Source organism: Bombyx mandarina, chromosome 12 (genome assembly GCF_030267445.1).
Source record: "Bombyx mandarina strain Sakado chromosome 12, ASM3026744v2".
Classification (NCBI taxonomy): Eukaryota; Metazoa; Arthropoda; class Insecta; order Lepidoptera; family Bombycidae; genus Bombyx; species Bombyx mandarina.
Window position 1 is genome coordinate 13,481,741 of NC_143219.1, and position 23,542 is coordinate 13,505,282.

Here is a 23,542-nt window from a genome sequence, read left to right on the forward strand (position 1 = left end):
TACCACTAAACGCCCGCTTTTACACCGTGGGTGACTATAGTAACTAGCTGAAAAACATCGCCTGTACACGATGGGTCATGTTCGCACTTTTAGCACGAAGCTCCGTTTCCTGCGAACCACTGCAGCGAGGCCTGTCGCAGTGAAAGGGTTAAAAGAAGGCGGTACCCCAGGTCGACATTAAACTCATCTGCTTAGTTAGGACTATGCCCAGTACCGGGTGTGATATGGACGTCAAAATTTTGAATTTGAAAATTTCATAATTTACCAGGGGGTACTAAATATATCGCCGTTAGCCCCCAGAGGCTCCAAACGGTCCGCGAAACCAAACCAACCAAGCTCTTCAAGTTTATTTAGGACCTCAGTCTCAGAATAGATTTTCGAAGTAAATAAACGAACAGAGTGTACGGAGTCAGTGTTTGCCTTTAAATATTAATTATGCCTTACCGATAGGCTAGTTACTTAACTTGGTGAGTTGTTGTATAATTTAATTGTGTGGTGAATAACAAGTGTTGTTTTATTCATAAATTTGTTAGTTTTTTTTAAAGGTCTGGTTTAGAGTCCCGATCAGGGTCGGTCTCTTTGTGAAATATTTTTGCCTCTTATTTTGTTCTAATTAATTTGCACGACTTACGTACACCTTTTAAGTAGATTTCATCTGATTCAATTAAAATTCTCAATATTCATATGTACAATCTATGACTAATCATCACATGTTATTTGAGATGATGAGATTAACAACAGAATCATTTCAAAAGCAATCAGCGCCTTAACCTATCGGTCTCCTTTAAAACGTAAACGAATTAGCCATTTGATGCCGCTCGGGTGTTATGACCGCACTTGATAACAATTCAGAAGCCGTACCGGGGTTAAATAATATGCTCGAATGAATTGTTTTAATTGATGAAGTGCCGTGAGGTCGAGACCACTTAATCATCGTTTTGACTCTCGAATAAATCGCAATTACGGTTCGTGTAACTTTATTTTTTTTATTCGAGCAACGTTTTTTGTCGTCACGGTCAGGTTGTTGTCACCGTCTGGTGTTACTCTACATCCAATTTTGGGATGGGTTTTTTTTTGCCACGTCCTTACGGATCCATCAGATCCAATAACCTTTGCATTAGACGCCCTCAGCTCTAACACTAGGAGCAGGCTTAGGGACCCCGGTAACTGTACTCGACGAGCTCGACAAAGATGTCGACGTGCAACCTAACCCACGCATCAGCCCGCTGAGTTTCTCGCCGGTTCTTTTCAGCGGGTCGCGATTCCTATCCGGTAGTAGATTCATTCGCGAAGCAATCGCTCTTGAGTTCTTAGGTCTCCTTCGGAGGCACTCGATCAGCTGTTAGCAAATCCCACCCCCCTGGCTGAGCCTCTGTTCGCCCACCTGTCCTGATGAAACTGGAAAGGCCTCCGAGCCACCAGTAATCCTTCAATATTTTTTTTTTTTTTCGTAACGTTTTTCATTAATACTTGCAGCAAAAACATTACACATTTAAACCATCCGTGCGTTAGTGGATAAGACTTTGGGTACTTTGAGTAATGCGACGATACCTGTAGATAGCACGTTACTGCCTATTTCGGTTTGAAGGAGGGGACAGCTATATATACCTATATTATAAATAGAAACTTCATCGTCTTGCATCTCTCAAGCTGGGTCGTAAGCTGTTTACAGCAAACAAAATGCTACAAAATGAGAGACATACTGTAAACAGCACTGTGAATGTACACAGAAGTCAGTGGTACTTGTTTCTTTCTGCGCGCAAAAGTAATTATTTATACAAGTGAAATTAAGACATCTTCAAGTTGGCTCCAAGATAAACTAAAAGTTTTGCTTTCCACAATCAGCGGACCCAAGCAAGCATTACCTTCTGTATTATTATTTTTATTTATGACATAGATAAGGATGGGCCTGAGTGGAGTTAGTCCTTCTGACACTACTGCTAGTATCTCGTCATCAAATAGGTGTGGTAACTCCATTCCCGCCATTAAAATCTTTGGCCAGCCAGCCCATACCGTGGGCTTCGAAGGCTAAGTACTTAGGCGTCACTCTCGACAGGGGGATGACATTCGGGCCCCACATTAAGTCGGTACGCGATCGAGGCGCGTTCCTACTCAGTCGACTCTACCCTATGACTTCCAAGCGAAGTAAATTGTCCCTTCATAACAAGGTGACGCTCCACAAAACTTGCATACGTTTTGTCATGACCTATGCAAGTGTAGTGTTCGCTCACGCGGCCCGTACAAACTTTAACTCTCTCCAAGTCATCCAATCCCGTTTCTGCAGGATAGCTGTCGCAGCACTGTGGTATGTAAGGAATATAGATCTTCGCGTCGACCTAAATTTAGTATCGATACGTATCTTAAGGAAGCGTCAGAACGCTACTTCGACAAAGCAGCGCGACACGAAAACGCTCTTATCGTGGCCACCGCTTATTACTTATCCGACCGCTACGGGGCAACGCAAAGCCGAAATATGTCTAGTCAGATCCCCCTGGATTCACTCTCGGTGCTAATAGGACCCTCACGCACCGGTCACCATCCTCGTCGAACTCGCCGATTACGACGATAAGTTCGACGAGCGAATTAACCCATAGGCACATCCCATTGAGTTGCTCGCCGGATCTTCTCAGTGGGTCGCGATTTCGGTGATCCGGTGGTAGAACCTACAATTAGACTCTTGCTAAGGCTAGTCAGCAAATTCTCTCTCACTTACCCGACCGCGCTTAGCTGGAATAAGCCCTTAGGCTACCAGCCAATGGGTAGGAAAAAAAAGTGGTGTTAACAGTACATCCAACGTAAAGCTGTTACCTGTAACTAATCGTAATCAGGGATTCTAGTGACTAAAGCAATGGAGGCATTAAAAAATTATAGTGTCTCTGCCTTGTAACATAACACAAAAGGTCCGTGATCCGAAAATAAAATAACAAATTTGTATTGAATAGACTAGAATGTGAATCCAACCTTATAATATTCACATAAAAAACTTTCTCTTTAAATTTTCCGTCCCTAGAGTTCCAAATAGTTCGGATTTTGTTATTGAAAAATACGCTTCGTGTCTTGCTTTTCTTTTTCTCCCGATAACTAAAGAACAGCATTATCGGCAGTTCAACAGGGGATAACTTTCGACCAAGAACTTTGTTAGTTAAAAAGTGTTCTCTTTGAGTCTGAACATTTTGTCGTTAACAAGTTTTCTAGTTATCAAACTTAGCTTAATTAATTTTATTAAAAACTAGCTGACCCGGCAGACTTCGTAGTGCCTCAATCGATAAATAAAAGACCTGAACATTTGTATTAAAATAAAACGAACAAAAGGAATCCGTCCGACGGGGGACACATCAAGGGAAAAACAACATTGTTATTTGTATTTAATTCCGAGCATTTTCATATTTATCTACCTTTTAAACCTTCTCTGGACTACCACAAATAATTCAAGATCAAAATTAGCCAAATCGGTCCAGCCGTTCTCGAGTTTTAGCGAGACTAACGAACAGCAATTCATTTTTATATATAGAGATAAAATAGAGATGGAAAACTTCAGTGAGGAATGTATTCGAATCGGAAAACTGCATGTTGTTTACGGCTCTTAATAAATCAAATGAGATTTTGTCATTTGCACTGGGCATGGATGAGGTTGCATTAACTGTACTGATCATCTATATGATAATCAATAGATCAATGATTTATCTTTTTTATTCGTAAACTAGTACCCAAGTATTTCTAAAACTGTATTAGGGTCAATGAGATTTTCATTGCAGTCCATGTCCGTAACTCAAAGCAAAATGTATTCGACATTTTATATGGCTTAAACCGTCGAGTTAGTCTCGTCAGCTCTGTTCAGGACCGAGGCAGAGCTCCGTATGGCCGTTGTCAAGATGACAAATTGAAAAAAGGTTGTCCTATTATTAGTTCTTTGACTTTTTTCTTTTCTTTCAGAACGGACGGAAAACCTTATCTATCAGCGACTCAATTAGTCGACTTCTTAAATGACGTGCAAAGGGACCCACGTCTCAATGAGATATTGCATCCGTACGCTGATCTCCAGCGAGCGAAAGACCTCATAAAAGCTTACGAACACAATAAGTATCATCAGCAAAGATCGCAGCTAACCTTCGATGGATTCCTCAGGTAAATTATTCAAAATACTAATTTAGGATATAGTTTGTATTAGTAAAGGAGGTGACGTGAAGGAGTTTAAATGATGTCTTGTGTTAATAGATTTTTCGGATCTTCTTTAGAAGTTGGGTGTGCGACTTCGACTACCTCGTGGTATAAGTATTAATTCTTCATCTGTTTGCAGTAGTAGAATTGTGACATTTTAACTAATTCCCCTATTCTGATGTCCAAGGTGTAATATTCTTAAAGAAAGTGCCGGAAATGTGGCCGATTGTAAATCTTGGACTAAAATGAAACAACAACAAACTGTTCCGCAAACTCCGTTCTAATCGGCAAAGAAGGATAAAGGAAAACATAAAAATATGTTTTATATCAGCAAATATAGCTCTTATAGAATAAATTAACTACATGTAACTGATTGCAATTTTGTTAATTTAACGTTTGGTAAATTCGCAACTTAAAGCGAAATGTAGCTGACGACCTATAGAGACAGCCCACCGAGTTTCTCGCTGGATCTTCTCAGTGGGTCGCGTTTCCGATCCGATGGTAGATTCTGCGAAGCACTGCTTTTGCTAGGGCCAGTATTAGCAATAACTCCGGTTTGAGCTCTACATGCCAGGGTAAAGCTGAAATAGCCTCTCAAGGCTATCAGCATAGGTAGGAAAAAAAAGTCGCGTCGCACGTGTCGCACGGTTTGAAGGGTGGGGCAGCCGTTGTGACTATACAGAGACCTTAGAACTATATCTCAAGGTGTGTGGCGCATTTACGTTGTAGATGTCTATGGGCTCCAGTAACCACTTAACATCAGGTGGGCTGTGAGCTCGTCCACACAGCTAAGCAATAAAAAAAAAAAAAGTTTTAGGTTCCGTTTTCACGACCGGCTCGGAGAGGAGAGCAGATTTTTATCACGTGGGAAACAGAGTTTTGAGTAATTGCGGTAAAGTTTATTTTTGCATGTGCACTTTTTTGTCATTAAGAATGCTTGAGTTGAATGCGCTACGTGTGAAATAATAAGAGGAGCTGACCGGCTTCGATTGCGTGCTCTTTCTCGCTCGCGTAGCCGATCGGCTTGTATTGTGTGCGCATCCGCTTTCAGATCTCTTCCAGCCGGTCTATGTGAAATACATAGTTGGCGGCTCCGCTCTGGCCAATTCCAAACGTATACGATCCGGTCTGTGTGAACGGACCCTAAATCTTTATTAAAAACAATAAATACGGTCGTCTTTATTAAACTTAGGTCGGCTTTACAAATACAGTTTAAATTTTGAATGCGATCTAACAAAATGTATATTTACCCTCAGTTTACATCACTTTGGTTTTCAGGTTCCTAATGTCTGAAGACAATCCTATAGTGGCACCAAACAAGTTGGATTTGTGCGACGATATGGATCAGCCATTAGCTCATTATTTCATCAACAGCTCACATAACACGTATCTAACCGGCCATCAGATAACTGGCAAGTCTAGCGTCGAGATATACAGGCAGAGCTTGCTAGCCGGGTGCAGGTTTGTACAAATTTCATTCTTATCTCTAATCGAATTATACTTATTATTGGTTGGGTTTTTGAAGTGCTTATTGTAGTAGTTTGCCGACATGTTTTCAGGTTTATGCTTGATGACGGTACTTATTTACAGTAGGTAGGTTATTTACATGAATTTGAAGGTAGTCATCGCTTGTGTCGGACGCAATTTAAAAATAAATTAAAATTAATTATAATTTGTTCCATGGTCAGAATAAACGTTTGAGATTATCCTGCCGTCTCCTTTCTGCACTCCTCCCGCCACTTTTCATTTTTCCACCGAGTTTCTTTACCGTTTGTGGCGATTCCAATGCGGTGGTAGATTCCGAGAAGCACTGCTCTTGCTAGGGCTAATGTTAGCCAATTCTCTCAGGTTGAGCCCGTGAGCTCACTTCCCCATCCACGCATTTGGAATAGCTCTTTAGGCTACCAGCAAATAGGTAGGGAAAAAATCGTTTTGGAATTACAATTGATAAAATCTGAAAGTGATCCATAAATGGTCTACGTTGATAAAAGTATTTTTTATTTAAAATTTTTACCATTAAAAAACTGTATCAGGTCCTGATATCGGTTTTTAATATTATTTACAAACGCATTCATTACGGCGCCTATTAATTTGTTTATGAAAAAAATCTCCATACAGTCGATGAGGTTTTAATAGTTAATCCAATTAGCGCGCTATCGAATGTTTGTTTTATCGTTATTATATCGCCCATCGTAATGGCCTGGTTAAACAATGAAAATGCACATTAGTTTATTGGAAATATTACTATATTTTAATGGTTTTTACAATTATTGAGTTGGTTAATTGATTAATGAGATATAGCGATGGTATAATCTAAAATGGTCAAACATTTCCACATTAAAAATACCACGATGTTGACGCAAATCGAGTTGAATACGAATCGCTATTACAACTTCGAGTCGATTCCACGATTATCTCTTTTTCCGACATTTCGATTATTAGTTGACCGACTAGCTAATTAATGCACTTGCAAGTTCTCGCTTATTTAGAGTCCAAAAGCAAACGTGTTTTTTTTTATTTTTTTTATTTCTTAGATAGGTGGACGAGCTGACAGCCCACCTGGTGTTAAGTGGTTACTGGAGTCCATAGACATCTACAACGTAAATGCGCCACCCACCTTGAGATATAAATTCTAAGGTCTCAAGTATAGTTAGTTATAATGGCTGCCCCACCCTTCAAACCGAAACGCATTACTGCTTTACGGCAGAAATAGGCAGGGTGGTGGTACCTACCCGCGCGGAATCTCAAGAGGTCCTACTACCAGTAAAAAATGTTTTATGTTTATGTTTTGGGTATCTGTAAGAACTTCATCTGTGTAAGCTCGTCTTAGAACTTAACAAAGCAAAAGAAAATCTACATATTGGTTGACGATAGGAATTGGTTAATATTTAAGATTAATAAGACGGCAGATTAATAGAGATGTATTTTCTTTTCGTAACGGGGGAACAGTTCGTAACGACCGCAACCTTCGCTCTTCCGTGAAATCGATTAGGTACGAAACGTCCGATCGTAAATCATTCGCCGCGCTATAACCGAGCCGAGTTTTTGTGTTTGAAAAAAAAAAACTGAAAACGGCTATGATTAAATATTGATACGGAATGTTCGGTCTGGATTTGTGGATCTGGCCGAAAGAGTTCGTAGGTTAGCGGTAGATATCAAGAGGTCATTGATTGACAGGACAATTTTCACTGTCATTTTTATTCTTAGGATTCGCTCAGTGTAAAATATTCTATGAAAAATTTGTACCGAAATTTCAAGTTGCATCGCTGATCTGGAATTAAAACATTGCAACTACTTTTTTACTGTGTCTAATTTTTATTTTAGACCACAAAATTGTAGGTTATTTAAATAAGCCTGGCCTTATAAATAGACAACCAAACAGAGAGACAGACGACAGCAAAATAGGGGTTAGATGAGATCGATCTTAACATTTTTCGGTTTTCTTGGACGGAGACGATCAGCATGATTCGACAAAACGTACAAAATACTACGTGTTTATTTATATTTATTTACTCGGCAGAACACAATTTGAATGTAACGTAATAAATATTTAATAAAAGCATATCTATAACGTTTTTATGTGGATTAAAAATGTTTAAAATATCCTTCCTTTTCTGTTATTTCGAAATTTTCTTGCATTGTTCAAAATATTAGGGTTCGGATTCTGAACTGATTTCAAGAGATTAAAATTAAAGCGTGCGTCTATAATATGGTCAAAAGAGAAGCTCGGAAAGTTTGTGTCTTTTTTTTATTGCTTAGATGGGTGGACGAGCTCACAGCCCACGTGGTTTTAAGAGGTTACTGGAGCCCATAGATATCTACGACATAAATGCGCCACCCGCCTTGAGATATAAGTTCTAAGCTCTCGAGTATAGTTACAACGGCTGCCCCATCCTTCAAACCGAAACGCATTACTGCTTCACGGTAGAAACAGGCAGGGTGGTGGTACCTACCCGTGCGGACTCACAAGAGGTCCTACCACCAGTAAAAGTCTCTGGTTGAAGGCGTTGGTTTTTGTATTGGCTTGGTGTAAACCCAATTTATGATGTTTGAACCAGATGCGTGGAGTTGGACTTCTGGAATGGTCGAACCGAAGAGCCGGTCATCGTTCACGGTTACACGTTCGTGCCGGAGATAAGCGCCAGGGAAGTGTTGGAGGCGATAGCGGAGAGCGCCTTCAAGACTTCCGATTTTCCGGTTATTTTGAGTTTCGAGAACCACTGCAACCCGCGCCAGCAGGCGAAGATAGCCAACTACTGTAGAGAGATTTTCGGGGACATGCTGCTCGATAAACCTCTGGACTCGCACCAGTTGGAACCAGGTAAATAGTTTATACCGAGGCGTGAAAGGCTATTTGGTTTGAGAAACATTTTTGCAAGTCGTCGTGGCTGAAAGGATAAGACGTCCGGTGCATTCGTATGTAGCGATGCACCGGTGTTCGAATCCCGCAGGCGGGTACCAATTTTTCTAATGAAATATGTACTCAACAAATGTTCACGATTGACTTCCACGGTGAAGGAATAACATCGTGTAATAAAAATCAAACCCGCAAAATTATAATTTGCGTAATGACTGGTGGTAGGACCTCTTGTGAGTCCGCGCGGATAGGTACCACCGCCCTGCTTATTTCTGCCGTGAAGCAGTAATGCGTTTCGGTTTGAAGGGTGGGGTAGCCGTTGTAACTATACTGAGATTTTAGAACTTGTATCTCAAGGTGGGTGGCGCTACGTTGTGGTCTACGTTGTAGATGTCTAGGGGCTCCAGTAACCACTTAACATCAGGTGGGCTGTGAGCTCGTCCATCCAAAAAAAAAAAAAAAAATATTTGTATGTATATATATTGTTTTGTATCTTGTAAAATGTATATATAATTATATGTAATGTTTACTGTATGCACTAGGTTTGTGTTCCTAATTCTTCTTTCCTTTTGCGGGCCTACTGGAAAAGATTTCAACATGAAATAAGTAGTGCTCTTGTACTCTGTATCCTTATTGTCGTGTCTTTCCTAACACCTGTGTGTACAAAATATATTAAATAAAAATAAAAATAAATAAAAAATCAAACCTGCAAAATTATAATTTGCGTAATCACTGGTGGTAGGACCTCTTGTGAGTCCGTACGGGTAGATACCACCGCCCCGCCTATTTCTGCCGTGAAGCAGTAATGGGTTTCGGTTTGAAGGTTGGGGCAGCCGTTGTAACTATACTTGAGACCTTAGAACTTATATCCCAAGGTGGGTGGCGGTATTTTCGCTGTAGACCCCTATGGGCTTCGGTAACCACTTAACACCAGGTGTGCTGTGAGCTCGTCCACCCATCTACGCAATAAAAAAACCTTTAATAGATAGTATAACCTGTTGCAACTTCGTTTTCTTTATTCCGTCCACTATAAGCGCCATCTGTTGGCGTTCGAAGTGAGGCAACGGGTGCATCGAGAAAAAAATGAAAAAAATTGCCATAAAAAACTAAAACACGGTGCCGGTACTTAAAGGGAAAATTTGTGAATGTTGTTAATCAATTTGTACATGAGAATCTCGAGTGTGTGAGGATCTAAAAGTGTATCAACGGTTTCGGATTTATTCCACAATGTTATCTTTTTCTCAGTCCCAAAAACATTAAATAGCACAATTATCTAAGGCTATCCAGATTTCAACCTCATATATCTCCGATATTCAGTTTTGGGGTGTCTACAGTTGCCTCACTCGGCATTCAAAACTAATTGTTCTAAGAGCGACTGACCATTTAAACTAGTAAAAAAAACGAAAACATTGTTTTTTCTAGAACTACTTGCTGTCTCAAAATCTACGACTTGCAAGTGTCAAATTTAAGATTTTTTTTAATTGCTTAGACAAATGGATGAGCTCACGACCCACCTGGTCTTAAGTGATCATGAGGGCCCATAGGCGTCAACAACGTAAATGCTTGACGACAGAAATAGGCAGGGTGGCGGTATCTACCCATCACCCCTTACCATCAGTAATTTAGCTTGGGAAACGATTTGTAGATACCTTCACCTCGGATGAATGATAGCTTAGTATTAGCTCGGGGCAGCATCGCATTCATGTCGTGTAGCAATAGTTATCATAGAATAGGAGAAATTCAACAGAACCCTAAATCGTACTAACGACATTTATTAAAGACAAGAACACAGATGTATGATTTCGGGCAATACCATCGATTCGATCATCTGTGCGATTAGTGCGAGTTTTTTAACGTTCTCGATAGCGTAAAAGTTAACTCAAAGTATGTTGAGTTGAAAGACTTGCCTACGTTTGCCGCTAGGGGCCCTGTTCCAACTGCATACAAATTTCAATAAACTTTTACGCGATCGAGAACGTTAATAAACTCACACTAAGCGCAGTGACCTTTCAAATCTAGTCGAATATTGATTTTTAGGCAGTTTCACCGGTTCGGTCATTCTTATAAATCCAGTCAACTATTGATTTTAATTACGTCTCTTTTACATTCATTCAGGGCAGGGACGAACTAATAATCTCGTCAAAATAGAATTGTATTTCGAATATTGATTTTTAGGCAGTTTCACCGGTTCGGTCATTCTTATAAATCCAGTCAACTATTGATTTTAATTACGTCTCTTTTACATTCATTCAGGGCAGGGACGAACTAATAATCTCGTCAAAATAGAATTGTATTTCGAATATTGATTTTTAGGCAGTTTCACCGGTTCGGTCATTCTTATAAATCCAGTCAACTATTGATTTTAATTACGTCTCTTTTACATTCATTGAGGGCAGGGACGAACTAATAATCTCGTCAAAATAGAATTGTATTTCGAATATTGATTTTTAGGCAGTTTCACCGGTTCGGTCATTCTTATAAATCCAGTCAACTATTGATTTTAATTACGTCTCTTTTACATTCATTCAGGGCAGGGACGAACTAATAATCTTGTCAAAATAGAATTGTATTTCGAATATTGATTTTTAGGCAGTTTCACCGGTTCGGTCATTCTTATAAATCCAGTCAACTATTGATTTTAATTACGTCTCTTTTACATTCATTCAGGGCAGGGACGAACTAATAATCTTGTCAAAATAGAATTGTATTTCGAATATTGATTTTTAGGCAGTTTCACCGGTTCGGTCATTCTTATAAATCCAGTCAACTATTGATTTTAATTACGTCTCTTTTACATTCATTCAGGGCAGGGACGAACTAATAATCTTGTCAAAATAGAATTGTATTTCGAATATTGATTTTTAGGCAGTTTCACCGGTTCGGTCATTCTTATAAATCCAGTCAACTATTGATTTTAATTACGTCTCTTTTACATTCATTCAGGGCAGGGACGAACTAATAATCTTGTCAAAATAGAATTGTATTTCGAATATTGATTTTTAGGCAGTTTCACCGGTTCGGTCATTCTTATAAATCCAGTCAACTATTGATTTTAATTACGTCTCTTTTGCATTCATTCAGGGCAGGGACGAACTAATAATCTCGTCAAAATAGAATTGTATTTCGAATATTGATTTTTAGGCAGTTTCACCGGTTCGGTCATTCTTATAAATCCAGTAAACTATTGATTTTAATTACGTCTCTTTTACATTCATTCAGGGCAGGGACGAACTAATAATCTCGTCAAAATAGAATTGTATTTGATTATATTATATCCCATGAAATCGCTGTTCCAGTTATGCTTAGATTATTGAGGTGTGCTGCGACCTAATGATAGATTTTGTAGTTTCGCCTCTACGATTTGATTTAAACTAAATGAACAGCGTCCTGGCCATTATGTTTTCGGGATTAGATGGACCTTTGCTCAATCATTGTAGAGAGGTCCACAAAATGTGCTCGTAATGGGAAACTATTGTAATTGTATGTATGTTGTTCTTTTCTTTTGTTACTGTGTCCTTATTAACATGTTTTTAAGAAATCACTGTTACTAACATTAATGAGGATTAATATTTTATCTGAAATAAACGAATTTAATAACAATAATAATAAACTCCGGTGCTCTAGTGTTCGGTGTACGTCTTAAGCGTCGCGTTGACTAATATAAATAAACAAACATTTTATGAGATCGTTAAATATATAATAATGCCTGTCGTCGGGCATACTGTTTTACAAACAACTCGTTCGTGATCTATGATACTTTAATGTTTTCATATTATATTCATGCAAGTATAAAGGATTGTTTTATAATTAGCTAGTGAAAGAAGGCCGTGCTGTGCTTTGATTAAAAAATTACTTTGCATAAGGTAATGTTTTACCGTTCGGGAATGAGGAGGATTCCGGGTGGTAGGACCTCTTGTGAGTCCGCACGGGTAGGTACCACCACCCTGCCTATTTCTGCCGTGAAACAGTAATGCGTTTCGGTTTGAAGGGTGGGGTAGCCGTTGTAACTGTACTGAGACCTTAGAACTTATATCTCAAGGTGGGTGGCGCATGTACGTTGTAGATGTCTATGGGCTCCGGTAACCACTTAACACCGGGTGGGCTGTGAGCTCGTACACCCATCTAAGCAACAAAAAAATTAAAAAATCGTAACAGAACCATGATGTCCGACAGAGCCCAAACCATTACGAGGTTGAAGGGGTAGTAGGCAGTGCAATTTGCTCGTAGAACAGTCGCTGGAGTTAAAAAGCTCTTGAGCGGCGACTGCTGACGTATCAAAGGTTGCAGGATACCACGGTCAGCCCACGACCGGTCGCAGTGAGCATTGGATGACGCTTGGTTAGGCTGATAGATGTTATAGACTTATATAGAGACTAGCCGTACTCGCCCGCTTCGCTGGGCATTTAAAATTAACATTATTATTTGTTGTCATTATTATTAGGGAGTCCAACACTCATATAAATATTAGCCTATCCATTAAGTACATATATTTTCTACATGGATACCATGTTTCAAGTCAATCGGATGCATGGTTCAGTAGTTATAGCGGAACATCCGTAAAAACCGCTGTAGATATTTATATATTAGTATAGATTACACTCTGATATCCGACATACTTGGATATATTTTGTTTGGTATTGAACTCGTGGCCCACCTTGTATTAAGTAGTTACCGGAACCCATAGACATCTACAACGTAAATTCTGCTACCTACCTTGCGATGTGAGTTCTAAGGTCTCCGTTTTTACAGTACAACGACTGCCATACCCTTCAAACCGAAACGCATTACTGCTTCACGGCAGAAATCGGTAGGGTGGTGGTATCTCTACTTCCTCGTGCGGACTCATTAGAGGTCCCACTACCAGTAGTATAAACCTCTTGGTATCAGGGCGTATTGCGAGCGCAGTGGTATGTATATATTGCTGGTATATTTCTGCACAGAAGCTGCGTTAAAACCAGACGCCCGTGAGCTCGTCCGCTCATTTAGACTAATTAAAATACTGCTATTTGAATGTATTTAGGGGAAACGCGTATTATTGTTAAACAGGAGGCGAACTTCCACCGCCTTCGTTGCTACGGCACAAAATAATAATTAAGAACAAAAAGAAGCACCATCACCATCACAAGAAGGAGGACACACCGCCGATAGAAGAGTGCGAGCAGAGAGCCGAGCTGACAACGCAGGGGAACGGCGAGATGACCCACGCCACTGTGAGTAGCCACCGCACCGCGGCCACGTGATTATTGTTTTTTAAGAGATTTTATGACCTACTTTAATTTATATTACTTTAATTTATATTCTTATTTTTATGAAAAATGATAATATAGAGTGAAATGAAATGAAATGATATTAAATGAAATGAAGATGATTAATTTGAGACATTAATCAACTGAGATGAAATTAAATGAGATGAGATGATATGGGATGAAATATAATCTCAGTATAATGGTGGTCATTTACTGAGATTTTAGAGAACCGAGAAGTTACGTCCAGTGGCTTTGTTTCATTTTCCATCACGTGATGACAAAGTCTAACCTAGATTAGTCTATTAACGATTAGAAAATTAGCCCAGTCTATTCTGACTAGGACTTAATGCTGCCTAATTGTGTGCTTAGAGGTTACCTGACCCCATAAATATCACAAGGCGAATGACCTCACCCACTTTTATCAGGCCGAAGTCTTAATGATTGTAAAACTCACTTCTCTTTCGTCTGTTTTTACCTACTTGTTTAGTATACGAATGTCGTGTACCGCCGTAGCCATTATTGCCGCAAAGCAATCTTGGGACCGCCGTTATATGACCACAATGTCATAAAATGTCTCAACGTGGGTAGTTGTACATCAGCTGGATCGTTAGCCAATAAACAACGCCGAGATTATTTCCTGTCGAATAGCGGTACATATATGACCCACAGACACAGCCCACTGAGTTTCACGCCGGATCTTCTCAGTGGGTCGATCCGGTGGTAGATTCTGCGAAGTACTGCTCTTGCTACGGCCAGTGTTAGAAAATCCGGCTTGAGCCCCGTGAGCTCACCTACACGTTAGGGCGAAGCTGAAATAGCCTCTCAAGGCTATCAATCAGCATAGGACAAAAACAAAAAAATACTTTTATTAAATATGTCATCTTTCGTTTATTATAAAACACTGTTAGAAGTATTCTCGTCTGCGTTATTAAAATAATTTCTTTTGTTGCATTATATCTAACATTTTATCATCACGCGTTACTTTGATTCGGGCAGGTGTGAGGATATATCATTCGATACTCAGTTCACGTACGTTTACGTTTTCTGGTATTTTTATTTCGACTCGTACAAATAAACATCGATTTGTTTTAACTAACGTAACGGAGGAATTTAAATCGATATGTCCATCGATAAATATTAGTTTTTGTCGATTTTAGATTTATTATCGTTGAAGGTCATTCGAATATGTCAAAAATAGTTGATGACTATTCTATTTTCTCGACTATTTCATTTTCTTATTTTATGTTCTCTTGATTTGTTTTTTTTTTGTGAGAGAAACTTAGCTCACAATATTATTAGCACAGAGAGGGTCTTAGAAGATTTATATCTACCAGTTATTTTGAAGTTACAACCACGTTCTTTTAGGCGTGCTTTTAGGATCTTTGAACTCGCCGATTACGACGAGAAGAACTGACCCATAGACACAGTCCAGTGAATTTTTTCGCCGGATCTTCTCATTGGGTCGCGCTTCCGATCCGATGGTAGATTCTGTGAAGCACTGCTCTTGCTAGGGCTAGTGTTAGCAAATTCTCACAGGTTGAGCCCGTGAGCTCACCTACCGTTCAGCGTGAAGTCCGAATAGCCCCTTAGGCTACCAGGGAATGGGTAGGGAGAAAAAAAAACGACTCAGCTAATGTTATGTAGATACCGAGGTCATATTGTAACTACCCCAGGTCCATAGCACACTCGGTAGCATATGGCGTCTTATCTTGCAGACGATGAAGGATTGATATTCAACAAGAAGTTGTTCGTAAACTGTTATCGATTTTTTTTTATTGCTTAGATTGTTGGACGAGCTCACAGCCCACCTGGTGTTAAGTGGTTACTGGAGCCCATATACAACTACGACGTAAATGCGCCACCCACCTTGAGATATAAGTTCTAACGTCTCAGTATAGTTACAACGGCTGCCCACCCTTCAAACCGAAACGGATTACTGCTTCACGGCAGAAATAGGGAGGGTGGTGGTACCTACCCGTGCGGACTCACAAGAGGTCCTATCACCAGTGGTTTGACTATTTCGCTAACAGGAAAAAAGGCACGAAATAATCTATGAACTAGACGTGTATCATTAACGCACGACATTTAAAGTTTTTTTTTTTACTTCTGAAATTCCTTATTCACTGAAAAATAACTTCTGATAAACTTAGTTCTACTATAGAAAGGCCGGAATGTTTCGCCTTTTTTTTTTCATTCCGTTGTTAGATCCATAATGTATTTAACCCACAAAAAAGATGCACAAGTCATTATCAAACGTGTAAACGCCGCGCGTTCGTGTGTGAATTTCGAATTTAGAACGTTTTTGTAATAAAGCCGTGATGGTGTTTAACTATTTCGTAAACAAAATTAAAATGGCGGGCGCCGTTGCCAACACAAATTGTTCAGGTCGAGTTATGGACAAAATTGTTTTTTTTTACCAATCATAATCTGAATTCCACGATTTTATGTCCGAATGCTTCTTTTTAGCGCGGAACCGACTGATTTAACTGTTTTGCCTGGATTCCAAATGCGTCAGAATAAGATTTATGATTGCGTTGTTAGTCGCTTAAGCCGTTTAAACTTTTTTTAAAAGCTTTAACTAGATTTATACCTTAAAAAAAAGGAACAAAAAAGGAGAAAAAATTAAGTGAAATACATGTAAATAATATCACTATTTCTTCTTTTCAAAGGAAAACGTGTCTTTCGTCGTGTTGACAAAAGTGTCTTTATATTTATATTTAAAACTATCTGACCCGGCAGACTTCGTAGTGCCTCAATCGACAAATAAAAGACCTATTCTTTTGTATAAAATAAACTTAAAACATACAAAAGGAATCCGTCAGACGGGGGACACATCAAAGGAAAAACAAAATTGTTATTTTTATTTATTTCCGAGCATTTTCATATTAATCTACCTTTTAAACCTTCTCTGGACTTCCACAAATAACTCAAGACTAAAATTAGCCAAATCGGTCCAGCCGTTCTCTAGTTTTAGCGAGACTAACGAACAGCAATTCATTTATATATATATAGAACTTACTATTTATTTGCATGGAATAAAAGGCTTATTATTATTGTTATTATTACAGTTAGGCAGACAAGGCTCGAAGGATTCGTCCGAGTCGTCGGAGTCGGAGAGCTCGTCTGGCGAGGAGGAGGCGGGGGGCGCGGAGGGCGGCGCGGCGGGGGGCGAGGGCGAGCCGCGCGAGTGTCACGCCGCCGCCGAGATCTCCGCGCTCGTCAACTACGTGCAGCCCGTGCACTTCAGCTCGTTCGAGAGCGCCGAGAGTATGTACCCGCGTCCGGTGTGCTTAGTGCGAGCTTTTTAACGTTCTCGATAGCGTAAAAGTTATCTCATATTTGTATGGAGTGGGATCGTTTGCGTACGTTTGCCGCTAGAGGCGCTGTTCGAACTGCATGCAATATTGGCTTAACTTTTACGCTATCGAGAACGTTAAGAATCTCGCATTAAGCCTACAGCATCATTTTGTACGATTTCACTCTAAGGCACTGAGCATATGTGATTTGGTCTGCACGAGTTCACTTGTGCGGTCAATATCCAGGTTTTATGTTTAACGAAAACTAATCAATTTTAGGTCGCCCGTACAACGATACCCTTAGACGGAGCATAAGGTTGAGCGTTCTTAGTTTCTATTTATTTATTAGTAAGAAAAAAAAAAATGTCGTTTCAATATGAGAAAATTCAGAGACAAACAAACCTTTCAATTTTTTTTAAGCAAACAAACAATATCAGAAAAATTGAGTGGGGATCGTTAATTTTTTGAAACAGAAAAGAATCGTTTCTACGAGATGTCATCGTTCGACGAGAAACAAGCGACCACGCTGCTGAAGGAACGTCCCATCGAGTTCGTGAACTACAACAAGCACCAGCTGTCCCGGGTGTACCCGGCCGGGACCAGGTTCGACTCGTCCAACTTCATGCCACAGGTAAACAACACGCTTAACCAAGAACCTTCTATCTTTTAAGCGACAATTATGTTTTTTGTCACTTTAGATGAACCTTCGAGCTTTAGAGATTGCGCTCACACGGCATTGTCCTGCACGTTTTGTTTGTATTCGTTATTTTAACGTACAGGTGTTCATACGGTAGATGTTCATTCGTGTAAAAACGAACGTGTGAACGAGACAGAGCTATACTATGCGTACGTTAAAGTTCATTCGATTTGCTCGACAAGTCCGTTGAGTATTCGTTTAAACGCATAAGCGGTGTACGATTTTTGCAGTACAAACGACATGTGAATGGTTTTATAGTATGCGTGCGAGTTCATGTCCATCGGGGCCAGACGCGACGCGCGGGGGACAGCTCGCCCCGCCTTCGCCCACCTCCCCGCATTTGTCTGACGTCGAATGTTGTCCTTAACGATTGTGACGCGCGCTTATCGATATCGAAAATTTACGCCGCTGTTGTGTTATTTCATTGTGAATAAACCATAACTACTCCGCTTCCAACAAGTTCAGATAGAAAAAATATACTGATTCCGACTCTGATCTGTCGGTTGTCTTTTCATCTGATAAGTGATTGAATTGAAAAAAAATATATAGTATTCTTTATTAGAAATAAATAAGTAATTACTTATCACATTTATTTTATTTCATAATTTGCAAAATTACCCTAAGTTACATTAAACCAAATTGACAGCTGTTGACTAAATCGCTAGTTATTATCGACATTACCATAATTAACTAGGTCACAGCACTACCGCATTCCTTAGGATGGACATGAACTCGCGCGCCTACTTACTGTATGTACAATATAATATGTTCCACTATTCATTCGTTAAGACGTATACTGCAAACAAACGTGCAGGACAATGCCGTGTGAAACCAACTTAAGGGATACCGGAGCTCGTCTACGTCGTAGCGTGACTGTCTCCATCCGCAATTCCAATGCGGTGGAAGATTCCGAGAAGCACTGCTCTTGCTAGGGCTAGTGTTAGCAAATTCTCTCAGGTTGAGCCCGCGAGCCCACCTGCCGGTCCGGGCTTAGCTGGAATAATTCCTTAGGCTACCAGCGAATGGGTAGTGAAAAAACCGTCACATAATAAATATTGTAAATTAAAATTTGGTTACCCAGGTCTTCTGGAACGCGGGTTGTCAATTAGTCGCTCTCAACTATCAAACTTTGGACCTCGCCATGCAGCTCAACCTAGGCACGTTCGAGTACAACAAGCGATGCGGATTCCTATTGAAACCTGAATTTATGAGGAGAAAGGTATTTTTTTGTCACCGTTCGAAGTTTTACGTACTCAAACGAGTAAGGCGATAACATTTTGTATCGATTAAATACATGATGATGATACATCCCTAGTTTGGTTTTATGATATTTTTATTATTAATGCTCAATAATGATTAATGATAAAAAAATTGTGATATCTTTATTATTAATGCTTAATAATGATTAATGATAAAAAAATTGGTTTAAATGTTGATTTTAGAAACATGATTTTGTTGTTGTTGTATAGTGATGTAATTTTTGGTATCGATAATTGAAATATCGATAAATTTAATAACGTGCTTAGTATAATCTCTAGTTACTTAACTAGAACTTAACCGGACTTTGTGGCGGGATGCGAGGAGTGAAGTGGTGTGATTTTTTTATTTTGTCTATTTAGTGTTTTTTTTCAGGTTTAAATGTGTAATAAAGGTGGTTTATTAACTGTTTAATATCTGTGAAAGTGCAAAAATGTGGGAAAATGAATCAACGCTGCTGAACGTTACTTCTCGAGATCCTCCAAACAGTCCACTGAAAATATCTTAGTAAATGACTACCATTTTACTGAGATTATATTTGAACCGATATCATTTCATTTAATTTCATCCCAGTTGATTAATGTCTCAAATTAATCATCTTCATTTCATTTCACTCCATATTATCATTTTTCCTAAAAATAAGAATATAAATTAACATAAGACATGACTTAAATGTCTCAGTTACCAGGTCATAAAATACCCTTAAAAAAAATATAGAACTTAACCTTTATATAAACTAGGATCGACGTTTGGATCCATTCGCGGAGAGCACAGTGGACGGCATCATAGCCGGCAGTCTCACCGTGACGGTCCTGTCGGGGCAGCTACTGACCGACAAGCGTTGCGGCACGTACGTGGAGGTGGACATGTTCGGTCTACCGGCCGACACCGTCAGGAAGAAGTTCCGCACCCGGGTCGTGCCCAATAACGGAATCAATCCGATTTACGGAGACGAACCCTTCGAATTTAAGAAGGTAAGATAAGTGCAGACGCGAAATAAGCGAACTACGAAATATTTTGAATTTTGAAATTTGGTCGTTGCAAATTGTAGGACACAGACTGCGGAAAGAAGCGATAAGAAGCGGCAGTTCTGCGGTAAAGAAAGGATGGACAATACCTTATGTAGTCCTTACTGCAGGCTCGTACCGCTACGCGATGAGAAATACCAACAATTTCACTTATTTACGTATATATTACAACAGAGACACGAAGCGCGCGCGCGGTAGTTCAGCCATTATATTTCTTCTCAACTCGATGTCACCACACGATCTCGCTCGCACGCGTCAGTAGGTAAAGTGTGGGAGAGAGATGGGACAGGATATGCAAAAACCACATTAACTATCTTCCGAAACCAAAAACTCACAATTTTAAACCAGCGCAACCAATAAGAGTGAGAATTGTATTTTTTATTGTACTCTTGATTTGTGTTTAATAATCACTGGGGTCTATAGAAATCATTTATTTTTTTTAACGCTGGGGAATCCGTGTTCGGATATCCAGTCGAGGCGGTAATAGACCGGGTTATGTCGGACTTCGACTCCAGAGAAGAATAGGGAGAAGAGGAAAACCAAGGTTCTTCTCCTTCCCCTATACCTACCAGGAGATTATGTAACTCTCTCTTCTTTAAGTATAAGTACTCATCCCGCAGAACCGACTACTGAATAAACCCCATCGAGTTCCACCACACCGGCTAGACGAAATTTACGGTACCGCATAGGGGTCCGTTCACACAGACCGGCTGGAAGAGATCTGAAAGTGGATGCGCACGCAATCGGGGCCGGTCGGCTCCTCTTCAAGCATTTTTAATGATAAAAAAATGCACATGCAAAAATAACTTTACTACAATTACTCAAAACTCTGTTTCCAACGTGATAAAAATTTTCCCTCCTCCCCGAGCTGGTCTGTGTGAACAGACCCTAGTGCGCGCCGAAAAGTGATCATTTATATGGAGACTTATTGCCCTTGTAGGCAGACCAGCATACGGCTCACCTGATGGTGAGTGGTTACCGTCGCCCATGGACTTCAGCAATGCCAGGGGCAGAGCCAAGCCGCTGCCTACAAACCTTTACCTCAAACCTACCTCTCTACAATGATTGAGAAAAGGTCCATCTAACCTCGAAAATATCATGGCCAGGACTCTATTTAGCTTAAATCAAATCGTAGAGGCGAAACTACAAAATCTGCCTACCTATGTGGCCGAAGTCTCCGTTGGGGAGGCAGCAGCGGTAAGTCGTGTCGCGTGGCAGGTGGTGCTGCCGGAGCTGGCGATGCTGCGGGTGGCGGCGCACGAGGAGGGCGGGCGGCTGCTGGGGCACCGCGTGGTGCCGGTGCGCGGGCTGCGGCCCGGCCTGCGCGCGCTGCCGCTGCGCACGGAGCGGGGCCTGCCGCTGCACGCCGCGCTGCTGCTGCACGTGCAGGTCAAGGTACGCGCGCACCACACTCACTCACTCAACCGTCTCTACGCTTAGTGCGGGTATTTTAACGTTATTTTAACGGTCTCGATACCGTAAAAGCTAAGTCAAATTTATATGTATTTTTATTTATTTATTTTTATTGCTTAGATGGGTGGACGAGCTCACAGCCCGCCTGGTTTTAAGTGGTTACTGGGGCCCATAGACATCTATAACGTAAATGCGCCACCCACCTTGCGACATGAGTTCTAAGGTCTCAGTTTTAACAGTACAACGGCTGCCTCGCTCTTCAAACCGAAACGCATTACTGCTTTACGGCAGAAATAGGCTACTCTCTAGCTCGCTCTACTGGTGGTAGAGGACACATAAGAGGTCCTACCACCAGTAATTACGCAAATTATAATTTTGTTATTATTCACACTAACTATTGACTCCCAACTAAATTACATATATACATAATCTCATTCCATAGGAAATGTTTCGTTCGCCTCGCGATGTGTTTATCTACCTGCACGGTGTAATGGAGGTGTACGTGTTCCAGGACTACGTGCCGGACAAGCTGTCGGAGCTGGCGGAGGCCCTGGCCAACCCCATAAAGTACCAGAGCGAGCTGGACAAGCGCGAGCACCAGCTGGCCGTGCTCACCGACGGCACCGACGAGCCCGCGCAGGAGCCGCGCCGCTCCGTCGCGCAGCCGGTACCCCCGCACTACACGTCCTTATCCGCAGCGCATGTCTATCTATACTAATATTATAAAGCTGAAGAGTTTAGTTTGTTTGAACGCGCTAATCTCAGGAACTACTGGTCCGATTTGATCTTTTCTTCTCCTTTTGAATTTGAATGATCTTTTGAATTTATTAAAATTTATTTTCTATTTTTTAGTTGAATTTTATATAAAGCGTGTTTTATTGTTTTTTTTAACTATTATTTATTTTGCATTTTTTACTTAAATTTTCCATAAAAGCGTATTTTTAAAACTATTAAGTACTTTAGCATGAATTCCTGCCTTATCGACTATAGATAAAAATTATATAAATTGGCAAAAATCTTATTTTGCAAATTGAATAATGGAACAATCTTATCAAATTAGTGTATTATCATCGGTTCTCGATAAGTCTACAAAGTTTGAATGAAATCTGGCCGTTTAAAGTGAGTCAGAACCGCGTCTAAAGGAGTCAGTTACAAACATACAAACATACATACAAGTGAAGCTAATAATAATATAAAGCGTGTAAAAAAAACGCTGACATTGACATTGCTCATTAGGCGTGTCGTGAGTAGCGCCATGTATACTGACTCTCGGTTTATCGTTCTAAAGATAGCTTCAGCTTCCACAGAGCGCCACTCCGATCGCGCTCACAAATTGTGGAGATAACTAACTCTTTTTGATGACGTTGTTCTCTTGCAGGTAAGACACGAGGCGGTGCCGGAGAGCAGTCCCAGTAAGTTGGCCTTGGAGACTAAGAAGTTAATAGAGACCGAGTCCATAGTGACCCTGCCGCTACCGCCGCCGACCGATACTAAAGGTAAACAAATATCTAATAATATTATGTACAATTCTGTAGTTGCAGCCTAAAGGATAAGATGCTCCTTATTCAAGGAAATAAGTATTTAACTCGTATTCACGAATGATCTTCACGATAAGAGAGAGTAATTAAATTGTGTAATAAAAATTTAAACCGTAAAAAATATAATTTACGTAATCACTGCACATTTGAGGTTGTAGACCTCAATACTCAATTTGGGTGGCGGGGGCATTCACGTTATGACGCCTACGGCGCCCCAGTAACCACTTAAGGCCAGACGCACCTGCTACGCAATAAGAATAAAGATTTACAGGATTTTATGGCTGTAGAAGTGCTGAAGAAAGATAATTCTTCCCATTTCATTAGTAAGGGAATTAAAATCATTAAAAAGTAGTTGTGTGATCATTAAAAAATTGCCTTTTTGAAGTGTTACTGTTACATGTGCCCCTCAATAATAACGCAATCTATATAATAATGCAGACTAAGGCATTCTTGAATGGATCGTCTCTATATAAAGATGATTTATTGCTAAAGCGCGACTCCCGATCCTGCGGACGGAATGGAAAGCAGGCGACGTCGCCCCAAACGCGTCAT

General features: G+C 40.3%; 1 protein-coding gene across 1 annotated transcript in view; it reads left to right on the forward strand.

Annotated features, from left to right (window-relative positions):
* Plc21C (Phospholipase C at 21C) overlaps positions 1-23,542 on the forward strand; it is a 111,803-nt gene that overhangs the window by 72,378 nt on the left and 15,883 nt on the right. The window contains exons 6-16 of the mRNA XM_028184464.2: positions 3,934-4,125; positions 5,437-5,619; positions 8,217-8,479; positions 13,562-13,725; positions 16,830-17,028; positions 17,531-17,688; positions 18,836-18,973; positions 19,752-19,985; positions 21,258-21,434; positions 21,964-22,119; positions 22,831-22,948. Of these exons, the coding sequence (XP_028040265.2) occupies positions 3,934-4,125; positions 5,437-5,619; positions 8,217-8,479; positions 13,562-13,725; positions 16,830-17,028; positions 17,531-17,688; positions 18,836-18,973; positions 19,752-19,985; positions 21,258-21,434; positions 21,964-22,119; positions 22,831-22,948 (1,982 nt within the window). The remainder of the gene's footprint in view (positions 1-3,933; positions 4,126-5,436; positions 5,620-8,216; positions 8,480-13,561; positions 13,726-16,829; positions 17,029-17,530; positions 17,689-18,835; positions 18,974-19,751; positions 19,986-21,257; positions 21,435-21,963; positions 22,120-22,830; positions 22,949-23,542) is intronic.